This window comes from Urocitellus parryii, chromosome 4, assembly GCF_045843805.1.
Source record: "Urocitellus parryii isolate mUroPar1 chromosome 4, mUroPar1.hap1, whole genome shotgun sequence".
Classification (NCBI taxonomy): Eukaryota; Metazoa; Chordata; class Mammalia; order Rodentia; family Sciuridae; genus Urocitellus; species Urocitellus parryii.
In genome coordinates this window covers 4,117,633-4,133,204 of record NC_135534.1, presented here as the reverse complement: position 1 = coordinate 4,133,204, position 15,572 = coordinate 4,117,633, and the positions used below count along the sequence as shown (strand labels likewise).

Sequence of the window (15,572 nt, the reverse complement as noted above, 5' to 3'; positions counted from 1 at the left end):
AGAACCACAACCTTAGTGCAATAGTATATTTATTTTTTTACAGTAATTTTGGTTGCCGTACAAGAGATTGAAGGATTGGGAGAAAGTGCAAATTACAGGAGCTTTTTTTGTTTTGTTTTGTTTTGTTTTTTAATAAAATCTAAAAAGAATTAAAGCACAAAAGTAAGAGCAACATGGAGGTGTGAATGTGTGTGGTTACACAGACTGTAGTGGGAGACATGGTATTTAAAAAACAAAAACAAACTGCCAATGGGAAGATCAGTACTGGTGACCTACACACAGAGAAGTCATTGCCAGATCAACTGGGTAATGCTTGCTTGTTCAATAACTCAGGAAAAAAACCACCATTTTATTAACTAAAGTACCACAAATAATTCACTTTGTGATGTGTAAATTCAGCAAATCAACAGTCACATCGAGTTATTTTTATATTATGTGGATTAACTTAAAATGTGCACAGACGTCCTGGAGAAGGTATCTTGGCAGGTATACATAATTTACATCTGGAGAGATTTTGGTTTGTATACACAATATTACAGAAACTAGGCATGTAAATGCAGTTTGTTTAAATTACAGTATATAACAAAAGTTGATCTGAAAATCTGGAGTACTATTAACATGATCATTATATGAGCAGTTTAAGTTTGTTCCCGGGGTAGGGCCTGGTCCTGACGTGTCCCAAAGGGGGAGAACAGTGGGCGGCAATTTGGAGTAGGGACTATTGCTTTCTATAGCAAAGTCATCCAAGAGAGCTAGAGGCCGATTTGCGTGGCAGCAGGTGTGTTTGGTGGGTCGGGCTGGTCTGAGAGGGGCTCCTATTCCTAGGATGAGACGGCGCAAAGGTGGGACTGATCTCGGCCCTGAGGCTGTCGGGGAGCTTGCTTCTGACCAGCCGCTGTGGCTGGAAGCCTCTGAGGGAGCAGAGCGCTTGTTCTGTCTTGCTGCCCAGCGACCGCAGGCCCAGAGCCACAGGCCTCGTGCCTTGTTCTGCCTTGCACTGAGCACAGGGGCAGCCCCCGCAGGCCAGGAGCGGCCCCTGACATTCTAAAATCACCAACGGGAGACACATCTGAAAGGCCTTGGCAGGCTCTGTGGGTCTGGGCTGGTTTTCTCTAGAGAAATGTGGTCACCTTGAGATGGAAACCAAAGCCGTGGGATGGAGAGCCGCAGCAGCCAGGCACGCCCAGGGGTCAGATTAGAAAGATGGACCTGTGAGGGTCTGGAGCGCAGGAGGCCCAGCCTGGGTTTCCAGATCAAGGGCGTGTGTGCGCGCCCGTGCGTGTGTGGGGTGTTTTGCCTTTGTTTTTGGAGGAAACTGTTTAGTGTGAATTGTAACCACTTTTGAAGAAATAATCATCCTTCAATGATGAAGTTCTAGCAAATATAGAAAATATAACACAGCTCTGCTGGTTCAGATGCATCCAGATAAGTTTGATTTAAAAAGGTCATACTTGTATAATTATTCCACAGAAATAGTATCATTAAATCACAAAAGTGTTTTTTCCTTTAACTTTCTAGCACTGAAGTGCACAAAGGCTGCCTAGTAGACCAGCCACTTTTTTTTCTTAAAATATTGTGCTTATAAACTATCTGTACACCTATTTAAACTTGCAGTAAAGAAAGATTTTTAAATTACTAAAGTTTACGTGTTCATTCTAGAGTTCCAGACCTCATCAGACACGTGGTCGTGAGCATAAAGAAAAAAGGAAAAACCATGTTTTATAATTAGAGATGGGCTGGGCTAGTTCTGAAATCATAATAAAACCAAACCTGACATTCATGTCTCCTCCAAAGATGGGAGAATGTGCGGGAAGCCTGGTGATGTCTTGTGACCCATGTTCAATGGGTGACCTCCCTTAGATGCTAGAGGTATGGTTTCAGGACGAGGGCTCGGGCAGGAAGCGGGCAGGCTCCGACCACAGGCCAGAGTGCTCCCTCCCCCGACTGCCTGCACACATCCATGTTCCGCCCACACCCAGCAGCCCACCTTCTGTCCACCCTGGTCCTGGCCACAGTCCCTGCCCACGGGGTCCCAAGACCGCATTGTACTGTTAAGACAAGCTGGTTGGATTCCTGGACTCCTGGAGAGGAGGTGGACAGCCCCTGAGTGCCACTTTCCCCAGCCTCCAAGAGCAAAAGGGCTGGCTTAGCCCAGACACTTGCCCTTGGCCGGGCTTAGTGAGGCCGTAGTGCCCTGCCAGCTCCCAGAGAGGACATGGCTCCCCCAAGGGGCACATGCCCACACAAACCACGTGTCTTCTTTTCCTTCCCGTTGAAGTGGGTGCTCAGTTGCTCTGGCCTTTGCAGAGCTCAACAGGCCTTCAGTGAAAAGGCTTCCAAGAGGCAGAGCCCCTCTCCGCCCACGCAGACGCTCTTTGGCAGGCAGCCGCTCGCGTCCCGGAGGAGGCTGGGGTCCCAGGCAGCTGCACGCCGGCTGGTTCCCGTGGCCAGGCCTCCCTTCCTCCTTGGGATCGTGACTTTGTGCTTTGACTAACTCCATGTGACATCTGTTTGGCCACCTTGGAATTATGCTAATAGATTTGCAGAAATAAAGAAAGAAAGCTAAGCAAAGCCGGGCACGATCCCACTCAAATGCCCACCACTGCCGAGAACCTCGTGGCCAAAGAGCCATGGAGGCACATCACAGGAGGAGATGGGTACAGGATCTGGACAGGGAAAAGCGTTTCTCTACCTTTCAGGCCCAGGAAGGGCACCCACAAGCCTCTGGGAGCATCTCACTGCACGCAAGTTCGGGGAAGAGGCGGGAGCCAGTGAGCTCGGAGTATCCTCCGAGAAGCCACAGGACTGAGGACAGGCCTTGTGCCGGGGCCTGGGGTGAAGAGAGCTGCCCAGGAAGCAGAGGAGGGAGGCTCAGGAGGTATCTGGAGTACGCTGTCTGCCTACGAGAGCAGGGGTCCCGCGCCAAACCGACGGAGCCTCATGGACCCAGCAAAACGAGGCTGCCTGTGTGCTGGGAGGTAGGCTGGGAATCTTCCCGTGTTAGGACTCCCTCCCCTGTCCCCTTGAGACAGAAGCCACCCAGGAACCCCACGTGGACAGCCAGGCCTCCAGGCCTCGGCTCAGACACACCACGGACGCCCGCAGCATTTCTTTGGGTACCAGGAGACAAACCCATGGAGCGGGGTTGATGCTCAGACTCCGCTTGGCCTTCAGATCCCAGCGTGAGCCCATCTCTACTTATAACAGGGAGTCCGGGTGGAAGCAGCCGGCCTTATCTGTCCAGCAGCTGCTTGAGAGCACGCTCTAGGTTCATCCTGTGCCCGACCCGCGTCACCCCGAGGTCTATCAGGTCCTCCTTCTGGAGGTTTGGTAGGTGGCTGCCGTCGATCTCGTTGTCCATGAAGGTCTCTTTGTGCTCACCCAAGTTCAGGCTCTCCAGCCAGTCGGCCACATCGGGCTTAGTCCACAGGTGCACAGGTTTAGTCGTGAAAGGCTTATTGGAAATTGGCTGCTGCAGTATGGAGGGAGATGGCGACCTGCTGCGACCTGCTGGGTTCAAGCCAAACAGGTCCCCGGCAGGGGGCTGGCTTGGAAGGCTGAAGACATCCGAGAGGGTGGGAGAAGGAGATGTGGCAGCTGCCGACAGCGGGGCGGGCAGGATCTCCTTGTTCATCTCGGTTGGCGAGACCACGGGGCTGGGGGCACGCCTCGCTCCTGAGGTCCTGCTCTCGTAGTCGGGGGGCCGGCTTTGCAGGGTGATGGGCTGCGAGGTGCCAGGTCGGACGGTGAAGGTCACTGTCGTGCTCCGAGTCCCTGAGACGGTGCTCATGACCTCTGGGCTTCTGAAACAGCAACAGAGAAAACTGTCACCAGCCAGGTCACTGAGAGGACAGGGAGGCACCACACCACACCACACCAGAGTGCTCCCTGGCAATGAGCAGACAGTTTGCCATGCCCTGAGCAGGAGGAGAGGAAGCAGGGGCCTCGGGGACACCACAGCACACAAGCCTCCCACGCGGGTGCACCTCTCGAGGGCGCGGCCCGCCTCTGCTGGGGCCAGTCAGGGGTTGCACTGGCGAGGACCCTCCCTCAGCTGCCTGGCGGTCCTTGTCTCAGGACCAGCAGGGGTGGGCCTGCTTCATCGCAGAGGGCCCTGGCTGCAGGCCATTTGGGCTTGGAGGAAGCCCTCCCCTGACCCAGAGGACGAGGAGCGGCTGGTCAGTGTGTTGTGCCACCACAAGAGGTCAGCTTCACCAGAGACCAGTGACAGTGACCCTGCCCGATGCGGACTGGACTCTTGATGCAGCATGGGTTGTTAGATTCACTGAGGGCTCCCCTTCAGTGGACTTGCTAGGAGGGTGGGTGGGCCTCACTGGAGCAGATATCTGAAGGAACTCTGTTCCCCTGTGGTGGCCATGGGAGTCCTTGGAGTGGGCAGGAAAGCCCTCAGAGCTGGAGGGACAGGCTCAAGTCTCCTCCATTCCACCCCGACTGGCCCAGCGGGGATGGCTGGCTGCCGGGAGCGCTGGGGAGGACTGTCCCTCCTCGTCCGGATGGGGCTCATGGCCGATGAAGTGTCCTTTGCTGGCTTTCGAGGCCTCTGGCAGCAGTTCTCTAGCCACCCCTAGAAAGGACATGCACCCCGAGTGGGCCCTGGTCCCTGCTCTGCACCTGGATGTCCTGCCACCCTGTGCTCACAGTGCTGCAGAGGTGCGAGCTGCTCTTTCTTGCCTCCTGGGCTCTCTCATGTGACTGGACAACCCGCTTTCCCCTCTGGACAGACCCTGCTCCAGGGCCCTCAGGAGGAGCCCTCAGAGGTGCCTGCTGTGACTCACTCTGTGCACCCCTTGAGCTGAGCCTCACATGTTCCCCATCGCCTCCCGGGAGACCAGTGGGAAATGCAGGCTCCTGACCCCCTCAGACCTCCTGAGGTGGACTGTTGGGTCTGGGCCATCTGTTCTGATGGACCCTGGGCCTTGGGAGCATTGCTTAGGCCCTGCTGAGTGCCCATGGGCAGACCCGCCACAGAGCCCCAGCAGTGAGAGGACTGCAGGCCGCAGGGGGCTGTGGTTGCTCTCCAGCTCTGTGTGTTAGACGAAGTCACCAGCCAGCCAGTCACTGGCCCTCCCCCCTGAGGTCATTATCACCATTAAGTACGGGACGTCCCAGGGTGTGGAAGGTCTGTGCTGTGGACTGCCGCAGCAGCCCTTTGGTAAGAAGGGTTGCAGGGGCTGGTGGGCGTGCCCTGAGGACCACGGTGCCCAGACACCCAGGTGCTCACAGGTAGTTTCCTGGAGGGTGGGTGTCCCTGGTGGGCAGCCCCATCTAGGATCTGCCTGGGGCGGGTGGCCATTAGAGGTACTGGTGTGTTGGTTGTACCCGAAGGTCTGAGGCAGCCCCAGTGAGACACCGAGACTCAGTCAAAGGAAGACCCTGGAGCCCGGCAGGCCCTGCAGGCCGGGGAGGAGTGGGCGTCCTAAGGATCTGGCCTAGGATCTGCAGGGGAGGTGGGCTGGGAACACACAGCCCCACCCTGCTCAGGTCGGGTTGCCCTGCTCCAGGTCCAGCCAGAACAGGCTGCAGCCCACAGGGTGAGCCGCCTGTCTGCCCCTCCACAGCTGCAGGGTGGCATTGGGGAGCCAGTTGTTTCTACTTGGCAAGAACAACTGGGCTAAGAAAGTTAAAATATTCACTTGCAAGTAGGTGTGCAGCCTGGCAGGAGTGGTTGCTGGGGTCTGTCCCAGCCTGGGCTTTTGGGAAGGGGGAGGGGTCTGAGGTGAGGCCTGCCAGAGACACTTCCCTGCACTTCCTGCAGGGGGCGGGGCAGGAAGCTCGTTCCAGAGCCATTGGCTGAAGCCTGTGTGTGGTACTGTTGGGAGACACCTGGCTGCTGCTCATCAGGCTCCTGTGGGGACAGTGGCTGGTTGCCCCGTGGCCCCTGTGGGCAGAGCTGGACTTCTGGTGAAGAAGGCTCTGCAGGCAGCTGCACCATCAGGAGCAGGGATGAGGCTCCCGACCCCTGGGTGGGCAGAGGAGGGGACAGCACACAGCAGACCACGCCCAGCTTGGCAGATGGCACTTACTTCTGCTCAGCACGACCCTCTTCTGCAAGCACCGGCATGGGAGCAGGTGGGAAGGACACATGGAGCGACTGAGACAGCACTGCAAAACCAATCAAAGGGCACAGAACAGAGCTGCCGCAGGACGGGATGAGCTGACGTGTGGACCCCGGCCACGCAGCACCTGCTTGGGGTTGGACCCCGGCCACTGCAGTGCCTGCCTGGGGTTGGACCCTGGCCACTGCAGCGCCTGCCTGGGGTTGGACCCTGGCCACTGCAGCGCCTGGTGGTTGGACCCCGGCCACTGCAGCGCCTGGTGGTGTGGACCCCGGCCACTGCAGCGCCTGCCTGGGGTTGGACCCCGGCCACTGCAGCGCCTGGTGGTGTGGACCCTGGCCACTTCAGCGCCTGCCTGGCTGGCCGCCCAGTGCAGGCCTGCCTTCCACGGCCTCACCTCCTCGACTCAGGAGAACACAGGCTGGAGGGTGGCACCAAAGGGTGCCTTCCTCTGTCCGGTGCCTTCTAGGGATGAGCCTGCTGCCGGTTCTCCAGCTCTGGTTCCAGCCCTGGCTCCCGGTTGGTGTTTTCCCTTCCACAGCTCAGGACGCATCGTCCAGATGCGTGGCGGGGAATGCCACCCCACCAGGATCAGGGCTTTGCCGTCTTACCACGAGATGTCAGCCAGCCAGGCTAACCATGTCAGTGCCCCTGCCCAGCATGGCTAACAGCAGGGGGCCACAGAGTCCTAGCAGCAGAAGAGGGCCCGGCTGGCCCACCCCCACCTCCTCAGCAGGGTTCACCACCCGGCATGATTCCCTGGATCCTCCTGCGGCGGGATCATTATGTTGCTAAGCAACCGCTGGGTTGCAGCGGAACACACAGGAATCTGTTGCCCTGATTTAGAATGACACTCATACACCCCCTCTCTTGGATGATCACTCTCTAGTCTGCCTTTTAAATCAAATCCATATGGAAACATGAGACTTAAAAAAAAAAAAAAAAACAGCCCAGGAGTTAAGTGGGACGTTCCACGGGCAAGACATGATTATGGAGGTGCTCATGGAGGTGAGCCTGCAGGCGCCTTCTCACCATGTTTGCAAACTCAGGTGGGCTCCCGAGCAGCCCTGGCAGCCAGAGGCTGCTCATTGACGGCGGCTCCCCAGGCCCATCTGCCCTTCACGGGCCAGGCAGGTGCCAGAGCCCCAAATCCTTCCTGAGCCCAAGCACCCTGTGTGACTCACTGTATGGCTTTGGAGATGAGCCCTGAGTGGGCGCCTCCTTCCAAACTGCCCTGTCCCTGAGTTACACTCTCTAGCCTCTGCACGTGTAGGGCACTGAAGAGGGAACTGGGGTACCATCTGCCCTGGGCCTGAGCCTTGGGGGTTGCCCAAGACAATGCCTCCCCCGGAACCGCCAGCGGCCCCCCACTCCAGACGCCACCATCACCCAGGGCACTGCCAGGACCTGCTCCATCTTCAGTCCCCAGGGCCTGGCCCAGGACAGAAGGAGCACTCAGCCTGCCACCTGACGAGCAGGGGTCAGGTGCCCCTGGGACAGAGCTTCCCCTTGCTACACATTCCAGGGCCTCTCCAGTGCCATTCACCAGACCACCTACAGTGCCACTTGCTGACATGGCCTTCCCAGTCACTTGGTGCTGGGGGTCATGAAGGCCCCCGTAGTGGAACTGAGGTTGCAGCCCCTATTAGCAGCTTCCACGTGGCTTCCAGGGAGGGGGCTCTGCCTCCAGCCAGGCACAGAGAGTTTTTAACAGCCCATCTCGACTCAGTTTAAAATCCAGTCAGGGTAACACGGAGCTGTGACTGTTGGAGGAACAGGCAAGGGGGCAGATGCTGTACTGTGGGGACCTTCGGAAGGACAGTGGGGCTGGAGGTGGCTTTTCTAAGAGCTGGCCCAAACTCATTCCCTGGGCAGCTGGAACCTGCCCAGGGGTGTTGGGGACCTCACTCCCATGGGATGACTCTCCCTGACCCCATCCCTGCCGCAGTAGGTGACAGCCAACCTAGACATCCCTCTGCGCCCACCACGAAGGGCTGGTTGTCCACAGGGCACCCAGCTTGAGCCCCGCCCTCTGGTGGAATCACAGGGACCCAGAGGCCCCTCGTCACCTCTCCTGACTTTTCCTGATGTGCCAGCGGAGGGCAGGCTTATCTGGCCATGAGGACCCTGGGGTCACTGGTAAGGCTGCCGCTGGGCAGGCTGTGCTGGCTCTCTGGCTCTCCAAGTTCCTGGCACACCTCTCAAATCATCCTGTGGTCCTGCTTCAGGCCTGGACCCCCACAGCAGCCCCCAGCCCCGTGTCGCTGTGTGGGCCCCTGCCCCTGGCCATGCAGCAGCCTCTGTGTCTTTAGGAAGCAAAAGTGGAGTCACACCTGCGTTGCTGAGCCCTGGGGTGGCTGCCAGCCCATGGGCCACCTGCCCTCCCTCCTGGCCTGGTCTCCTGACATGGAGAACACTTTCGCTGGCCTGGGTACTGTGCTCGCCCAGCGCCTTGCCATCCCCCACCTGAGCTCTGCTTCGGTGTCTGACTGTGGCTCCTCTGTGTATTCTGTGTCTTTCCAGTGTCACTCCCTGAGTGGTGGCTCCTCTGTCCAGGCCGTTCAGCCAGCAAACCATGGCTCCTTGCTGCGTCTGTCCACTTGGGTCTCTTGTTCAGCATGTATTGATGGTTTCCTCTGGGAATTCGAGCTCCTCCAAGAAAGAGAGGCCTCGCGTGCTTTCCTGACCAGTGACAAGCCCAGGCTCAGCGTGGTGCCCGGCACACGTGGGCACCAGTTGCAGTTGCTGCTGGCCAGGTCTGCTGTCCGTTTGAAGAGCCCCAGCCCCCCTGGTGCGCTCCTCGTCTCTCTTCACCCCAGGCCTGGTGTCTCTTGGGCTCAGCAACATGGCTGACCCATGGGCTCAGGACACTGTGGGCCATCCTGTGGTTCTGAGCCCCAAACTGGGTCCAGCCCATCTTCCAGGTCTGCATTTGGGTAGCTTGTCTGTCCCCAGCATGTGACTTTAACCAAGACCCTGAGCCCTCTCCTCCTGGGTCTGCAAGGTGACAAGAACACCACTCAAGCCACACTTTCAGTGTAGTGGAAATCAGGTGCACTGAGATGTCACCCAGGGTCACAAACGGTGAAAAGCAGGGTGCAGGCCAGCACCTACACACCTTCTGGGTCCTCAGGCCCCATGCCAGTAGTCCTGGGGAGCCGTGGTAGTGGCTTCTGGGGGAGCCCCCCACTCCTGTGCCTTCTCCGCTTGGACCTACTGTGCCCAGCGATGAGATTTCTTCCCTGGCATAATCAGGCTGGTGGTTGGGAACTGCCCGGTGGCTCCTGTCTTGGAAGGCATCTCTGGCCAGGGTTTTCTCACCCAACGCTGTCCTAAAGGACACTTCCCTATGGCTTCCTTTTGGCAGCAACACACTCGTAGTCCAGGTGTCTCCAGATTCCACATCACTCTGACCTCAGGGAACAGCAGAGGCTCAGTCTTGGCTCAGGTTAGGTCAGACGTACCCCGGAAAGAGGCGGGCATTTCACCACACCCACTGTCCCTGGACCCTGTGCTGGGGTCTAGTAAGATGCGCAAGGGGTGGTCTCACTGCAGAGCTGTCAGGCAAGATTCCAGGAGCAATGGACAGATCAGGGCACCTTCTGCCCACAGTGTGCGGGCAGTGGCCCTGCTCTGCTGGCGCCCTCTACTGGCTGTGCCCGTGCTGCCTGCCATTTCAGAAGCCCGCGCTGTTTTCCAGAAACACTCACCCGTGTTCCTCTGGAGGCGCTTCTCCGCCCAATTCCCAGCCTCATTTTGCTCAGGGCCATTCTTGATTTCTGGATGCATTTGAGGATGGTGGCCTGTGTGCTACCAAGTGGGTAAAGCCCAGGCCTGTTAGCCAGCTGGCAGAGGCGGGCACCCAGGGCCAGGGGCAGCGAGGCCCTGGCCACCCCAGGACCTACTGGTGGTGATGGGGACTGCTGTCCCGACCTCGTCCCTCAGAGAGCTTGTGCTGGCACTCCTGAGAGCTGGTCGGAGTGCTGCAGCGAGCGCCTGAGCGCGGCCTCCCCTGCGTCATCAGTGCCTAGGGCGGCCCTCGGCTGGGAGCGGGAAGGACTGCACACGCCCTAGGCCACCTGGTGACCGCTTGCCTGGAGAGTCCAAAGCTGGGCACAGCCTATGGCCTAGATAGCCTCAGCCCGCATTTGCCCACTAGCCCTCTGGCCCTCTGCTTGGTGAAGCCCCTGGCTCCTGCAGGAGGTCAGGGGTCAGACAGGGGCAGCCCACTGGGAGGGCGGACCGAGCTCCACAGCCCTGGCTGTTTCCTTGGCTGTGAGGCGGGAGTGACCACAGGCCTGCGGGTGGGACTGCACCCGGCGTAGGCAGCTGCTTCACAGTGCAGGCCGAGGTCTCGTCAGCTGACGGCTTCTCTGAGGCTCCTCCTTGCCCAGTGTCCACCTGGGCAAAGACAGGAAGGCCCTAGAGTCAAAGCAGGGTGGAGTCCCACTTGGCTGGGAGCAAGCCATTCTTGTCCCACCTACAGGGACTGGAGCAGGTGGGCAGCAGGTGCTTGGCGGCCTCTGGGGCTGTAGTCCCTGGGCTCCCCTGGTGGACATACCGGAGACCCTGGCTCAGGGGAGCTGCTGGGGCCTCAACAGTGGATCTGCTTCCCTGGCCCTGGAGTCACTCCCTCTCGGCACCTTCCTGTCTGTGGCCTGTGCTGAGGAGTCTGTGTCCTGCTCTGGCTCCTGCAGGCCCAGCACTGGCAAGCCACTCAGCCCTCGGGAGAGGCGGCTGCACCTGGGCTCCTGCCCCCGGCTGTCCTCAACACCGTCCACCCGAGAACTTCTCAAGGATGCGGAGCACTGAGATGTGGCCTTCTGGTGGCTCTGTCACAAGATGCAGTGACAGAAAATAAAGAGCCTACTGTGGCTGGAGAGGGAGCTCTTGGAGGGCCACCTGGTATACGTAAAGCCCTGTATTTGATCTCCGGTATCAGAAGGAAAAAGCAGAGAGCACCTGGGGTGTCACCTCCCGGGAAGGAAAGGCTGGCGCTGTTCCGCTTTCCTGAGGCTCCTCCTGTGTGCGCGGGCACTTTGTCCTCCTCCAAGAGCAGGGGAGCCCGGAGGTGCAGCCGCGAGGATCCCTCCACCTGGAGGTGCTTGCAGATGTCACTGGCGGCGGAGGCCCAGGAGCAGTGGCGACAAATGCCCCCACCCTGGGGTTGGCCGACCCTCCCCCGAGAGCAGTGGGAGCCCAGCTGCAGATCCCAGTCACTTTGAGTGAACGCGGCCCCAAGGGACGGCCCTGGGCAGGGCCTGCGAAGGACTTCCTCAGTCAGGACAGGAGCCTGGGCACCCTGCCTGGGCAGACAGCAAGCCTTTACCTCCACCCAGGGCAGCCTGCTGGCTCCCCCTCTGTCACCTCAGCTCCCATGGGAGTGGCTTCTACCTGTGGGATGCTGTGAGTGGCAGCTGGGCCAGCTGGGGCTTTTCCTACGTGACCTTTGCCCTGGGTGGCACCTCCCAGCCCCCTCACGGGCCATGGAGGGAGGGGTAAGAGCCCACACGCCTGTGTTCAGACACCCCCCGCCGCCCCTCAACCCCCTCGCCGCCCCTCACTGAGGCCGCTGCCGTGGCTGCTCTTGTAGGCAGCTCCGACCTCGACCTGGGCTCAGCGAGCCTCCACCTGCCTTCGCAGTGGGCCCGGCAAAGGTCATCTCGGAGGCCAGGGCGGGGGGCTCTGTGCCCCTTCATCTCATTAGGAGTCTTGAGGAGGGAGCGCTATCTCCTGCCAGGACAGCTGTGGCTTTGACTCTGCCGTCCCAGAGTCTGGAGGGTGACACGCAGTTATGGCCGACAGTGTGGCCATCACAGGGTTAGGAATCCCTCTTCTCATCCTCTTGGGTTCTCCCTCAGGACTTTCGTGGGCAGCACTGGACAGTGTGTGCCCAAGCCAACTGTGAACTTACCTTGGAGCAAGGCTGGCGGACTTGACCCCTGCCGGCGAGTCCAGTCCTTCCCCCGGCTTTGCCGATTTCTCTCGGTTCATTTGCTGCAGGATTGAGTTCAATTCACTAATAACGTTTGCCTTTGGGCCTGAGAGAATCGGGCTTTTGACCTCCGTGACATCACCCCACAACTTGGAGGTCCTTGGCTGGATGATCTTGGCCAGCCCAGGCTGGGCGCTGCCCGGTGGGGGCGGGGGCGCAGGCGGGGGAATGACGAAGCTGTCCGCGTCTTCCTCCAGGAGCGCGTCCTGATAAAGTGCATTGCTTTTGTGAATGATGGGCTTCATTTTTGGCTTTGGAGGTACGGGGGGCTTGTCGACCACGAACGCTTGCCCGTCTGCATAGACTGTGCAGGTGTCCACGCCCTCCCCGCCCTCAGAGGACAGGGTGGAGATGCTGGACACCGTGGAGATGGTGCTGGTCGTCTCGAGATGGTGGTCACTGCTACTGCGGCTGTCCACCTCCTCGATCCCAGAGTCGGCGACGGTGTCGAAGCTCTCGGGAGGTGGCAGGAAGGAGGTGGGCAGGCAGTTGGAAAGGCCGGCTGGCTTCTTGGTGTCCGCAGGGTTGGCTGGCTGGCTGGAGTTCAACGAAGGGGACGGAGGGGCATCGGTTTTCTTCTGCTTGACCGAGTCGGTGAGAGCGGGGACAGCAGCAGCGCGGTCATCGGGAATATCAAAACTATTTGCAAATTCCAGGGGAGGAGGCAATGGCTCTGTAAAAACAAAATCCTCATCCAAGTCCACGGATGCCAGGGGCGGGGGAGGGATGCGGAATGGCAAGACCACCGTCTCCTCCATGGAGCCCGCGGCCACAATGGTCCTGCCGGGCGTGGTGGCGGGCTCGGGGGTGACAGAGATCTGTAAAGCACCTTCGGTGTCGGAAACACCTTCTGGCACCGCGGAGGGCGGGTGGTCTAGCGTCACGTCCATGTCCTCTCTCTCCTCCTCCTCCTCCAGGGGACCGCCCAGCTGGGCAGCATCCACAGTGTGCACCATCAGCAGGCCGGCCGACTTCTGCTGGGCCGTGTCCACGATGTTGATCAGCATGTTCTTATCCCCACCTCTCCGGTCCTTGCCCAGGTCTGTCTCGTACTTATTCTCCGTCTCCTGTCGGCGCAGGGGCCCCCGGGTGTTCTGCCTGGTGACGGGAGGGAAGCCAGTGTCCCCACTGGGCCGCATTTTGGTATCAATATAGAGAGGCTTGTTGAGGTCAGCCTTGGGGGCCTCCCCCTTGGTCCCCTGTTGGGACTCCTTCATGGCTCGGTCCCTTGCGGAGAGTGCCAGGGCCAGTGGGGAGCTGGGATCCAGCAGGCGCCCGGTGAGCGGGTGGACATAGTTCTCCGGGCTGATGGCGTTGCTGCTCTTGGGGGGTGCCGCTGGGCTGCCCTCAGGCCCCTTGGCTTTGGATGCGGGATTCAGGGGCCTCCCGGCCTCACCCTGAGCACCGGCCTCGCCGCCAACCACAAAATGGTTCTCGGGCTCTCGTGGCGCTGCCACTGGCGTGGGCGACACCAGCAGCTCTGCACTGTCCTCATCGCCAAACCCACCCTCCTCTGGGAACTTGGAGGGCCGCATCCGGGGGGCAGGCGGCCCCAGGCCCACGTCCTCATCCCCCAGGTCCGTGGAGAGGAAGGCTGGGGAGTTCCTCCTGGCCTCCAGCCGCTTCTCCCGGTCACGCACAGCCCCCGCAATGGCTGCGGCGAAGGGGCTGCTGGAGGCCAGGCCGTCCTCGGGCCGCAGCTGGCCGGGCTGCTCGGCCGGGGGCTCGATCTCCACGCTGCTGCCCTGGCTGCTCTTGCCGCTGCTGCTGGTGGAGGGCTCCTTGACGATGATGGTGGGGATGGGGATGGAGCACGTCTTCTCGGGGCTGTCCTCCACGTTGGACTGCTTCACCAGCACGCCCTTCCGCCGGGCGGGCTTGGCCGGCACGTAGACGGCCTTGCTCGCGATCCTCCCCACCTCCGAGTACGGGTTCTCGGGCATCTGGCCCCGCTTGCTACGGAAGGTGGCCTGGGGGGCCACGCTCCGGCTGCAGAGGTCCTCGGAGTCCAGGGAGTAGCGGTCCAGCTCTCGTCTGTAGAACATGCCCTTCTCCCTCATCATGGTGGCCACTGTGTCAGACCTGGTGGCGGGGGACACCTTGGCAGCAGGATTCTGATTGAACGCAGGCTTGATTGTCCCGTAGACTCTCGGAGTTGGGGACTTGGGGCAGTTGTAGGCAGTGGGGGAGGGGGGAGGTGGAGACGGGGGCACAGACTGCGGTGGAGGGGGGATGTCCTCGGACGTGTCCGGCATGGACAGGCTTCTGGTGAACTTCAGCATCGGAGGGGCCAGGAACTGCCGCTCTTCCTCTGTTATTCCTGCGAGCAGAAAGCGGGTTTAGCTTGGCATCCCAGCTGCGGCCCAGCCCACTGCGGCTCTCAGGTCATGCAGCCGCGCTCACCACCCGGCACGGCACGCGGTACAGGCCGCAGCACCAGAGCTCGCTGTGCAGCCCACTCTGGGCCACAAAAAGAGAGAAAAGCGGGCCCTGGGCGTAGGGGCGCGTGCAGGAGCCCTTCTCCAGGTACACTGTGGGCCCCGGAGGCCAGGGCGGGCCCAGAGACGGGGCCTGGGTCGCCAACGCCTCCTCTCAGATGGGGTGGGCTGGCCACACCAGCCGGACTCTCCTCTGTCCCTGACCCTTTCAGGTGTGGCCTGGCCCTGGGGGTCTCAGCTGTCACCCACCTTCTGGAGGTCAGGGGCCTGAGGGTAGTAGGTGCCACTGTGTCTGCCCACTGGTGTGGGTGGGCAGTGCTGAAGCTGCTGCTGCTGGTCAGGTGGCATGTGAGCCCTGTGGCTGCTGCCCATGTGTGTGGCAGACCCTCTGCCAGCAGCAGAGCTGTGTCCCTGGTGGTCCCACTGTGCTGACAGGGGTTGTGGCATCACTGTGATGGCCTTGGGGAGATGGAGGCGCCGCACAGAGGGCTGTGCACAGCGAGCCCCTGGGTCCCCGTCAGGATGGCTGTGAGTGGGCTGGTCAGAGGTAGGGCCATTTTGGCTCTGGAACTGCCATGAGGGAAGGAGCCCTCCTCAAACCAAAGACTCCAACCCACATGGCCACAGGCTCCTGAGCAGGCACTAGGCAGGGGCCGAGGGCGCTGTCGAGGCTCAGCCCAGAGGCTCCGCACTGGCCTGTCTAGGACTCTCTGCAGCCCGGTTGGAGGGCGGAGGCAGGTTCTCATGTTCAACCGGGGCCCAGGTGCGTTGGCCAGGCACAAGCTCAAAGCCACGTTCTGAGACAGCTATCCAAGCTCGTGGGTATTAAAAGCGAGTGGGCTGTGACTACGGCCCTGGGGACACCACGGTGCACCTGGAGCATGCTCTGCATGGTGACTGGGGTGACTACAGACTGGAGCACAGCACAAGGCACGAGCACAGGAACAGCAGCCACACACACCACAGACCCAGGGACCACAGCTGTGCGTCAGGCAGGCAGGGTTCTAGGGCAGCAAAGTGGACTACTCGGAATTTAGAAAAGTTCCCAGGACAAATCATTGA

General features: G+C 60.1%; 1 protein-coding gene across 3 annotated transcripts in view; it reads right to left on the bottom strand.

Moving 5' to 3' along the window:
• Window positions 1-3,232: 3,232 nt before the first annotated feature.
• The window catches only part of Shank2 (SH3 and multiple ankyrin repeat domains 2), a 198,270-nt gene continuing 185,930 nt past the window's right edge, over window positions 3,233-15,572 (bottom strand). For all 3 annotated transcript variants that reach the window (XM_026414152.2, XM_077797377.1, XM_077797378.1), the window contains 2 exons: window positions 11,992-14,392; window positions 3,233-3,803 (listed from right to left, as the gene is read on the bottom strand). In XM_026414152.2, the coding sequence (XP_026269937.2) occupies window positions 3,233-3,803; window positions 11,992-14,392 (2,972 nt within the window). The remainder of the gene's footprint in view (window positions 3,804-11,991; window positions 14,393-15,572) is intronic.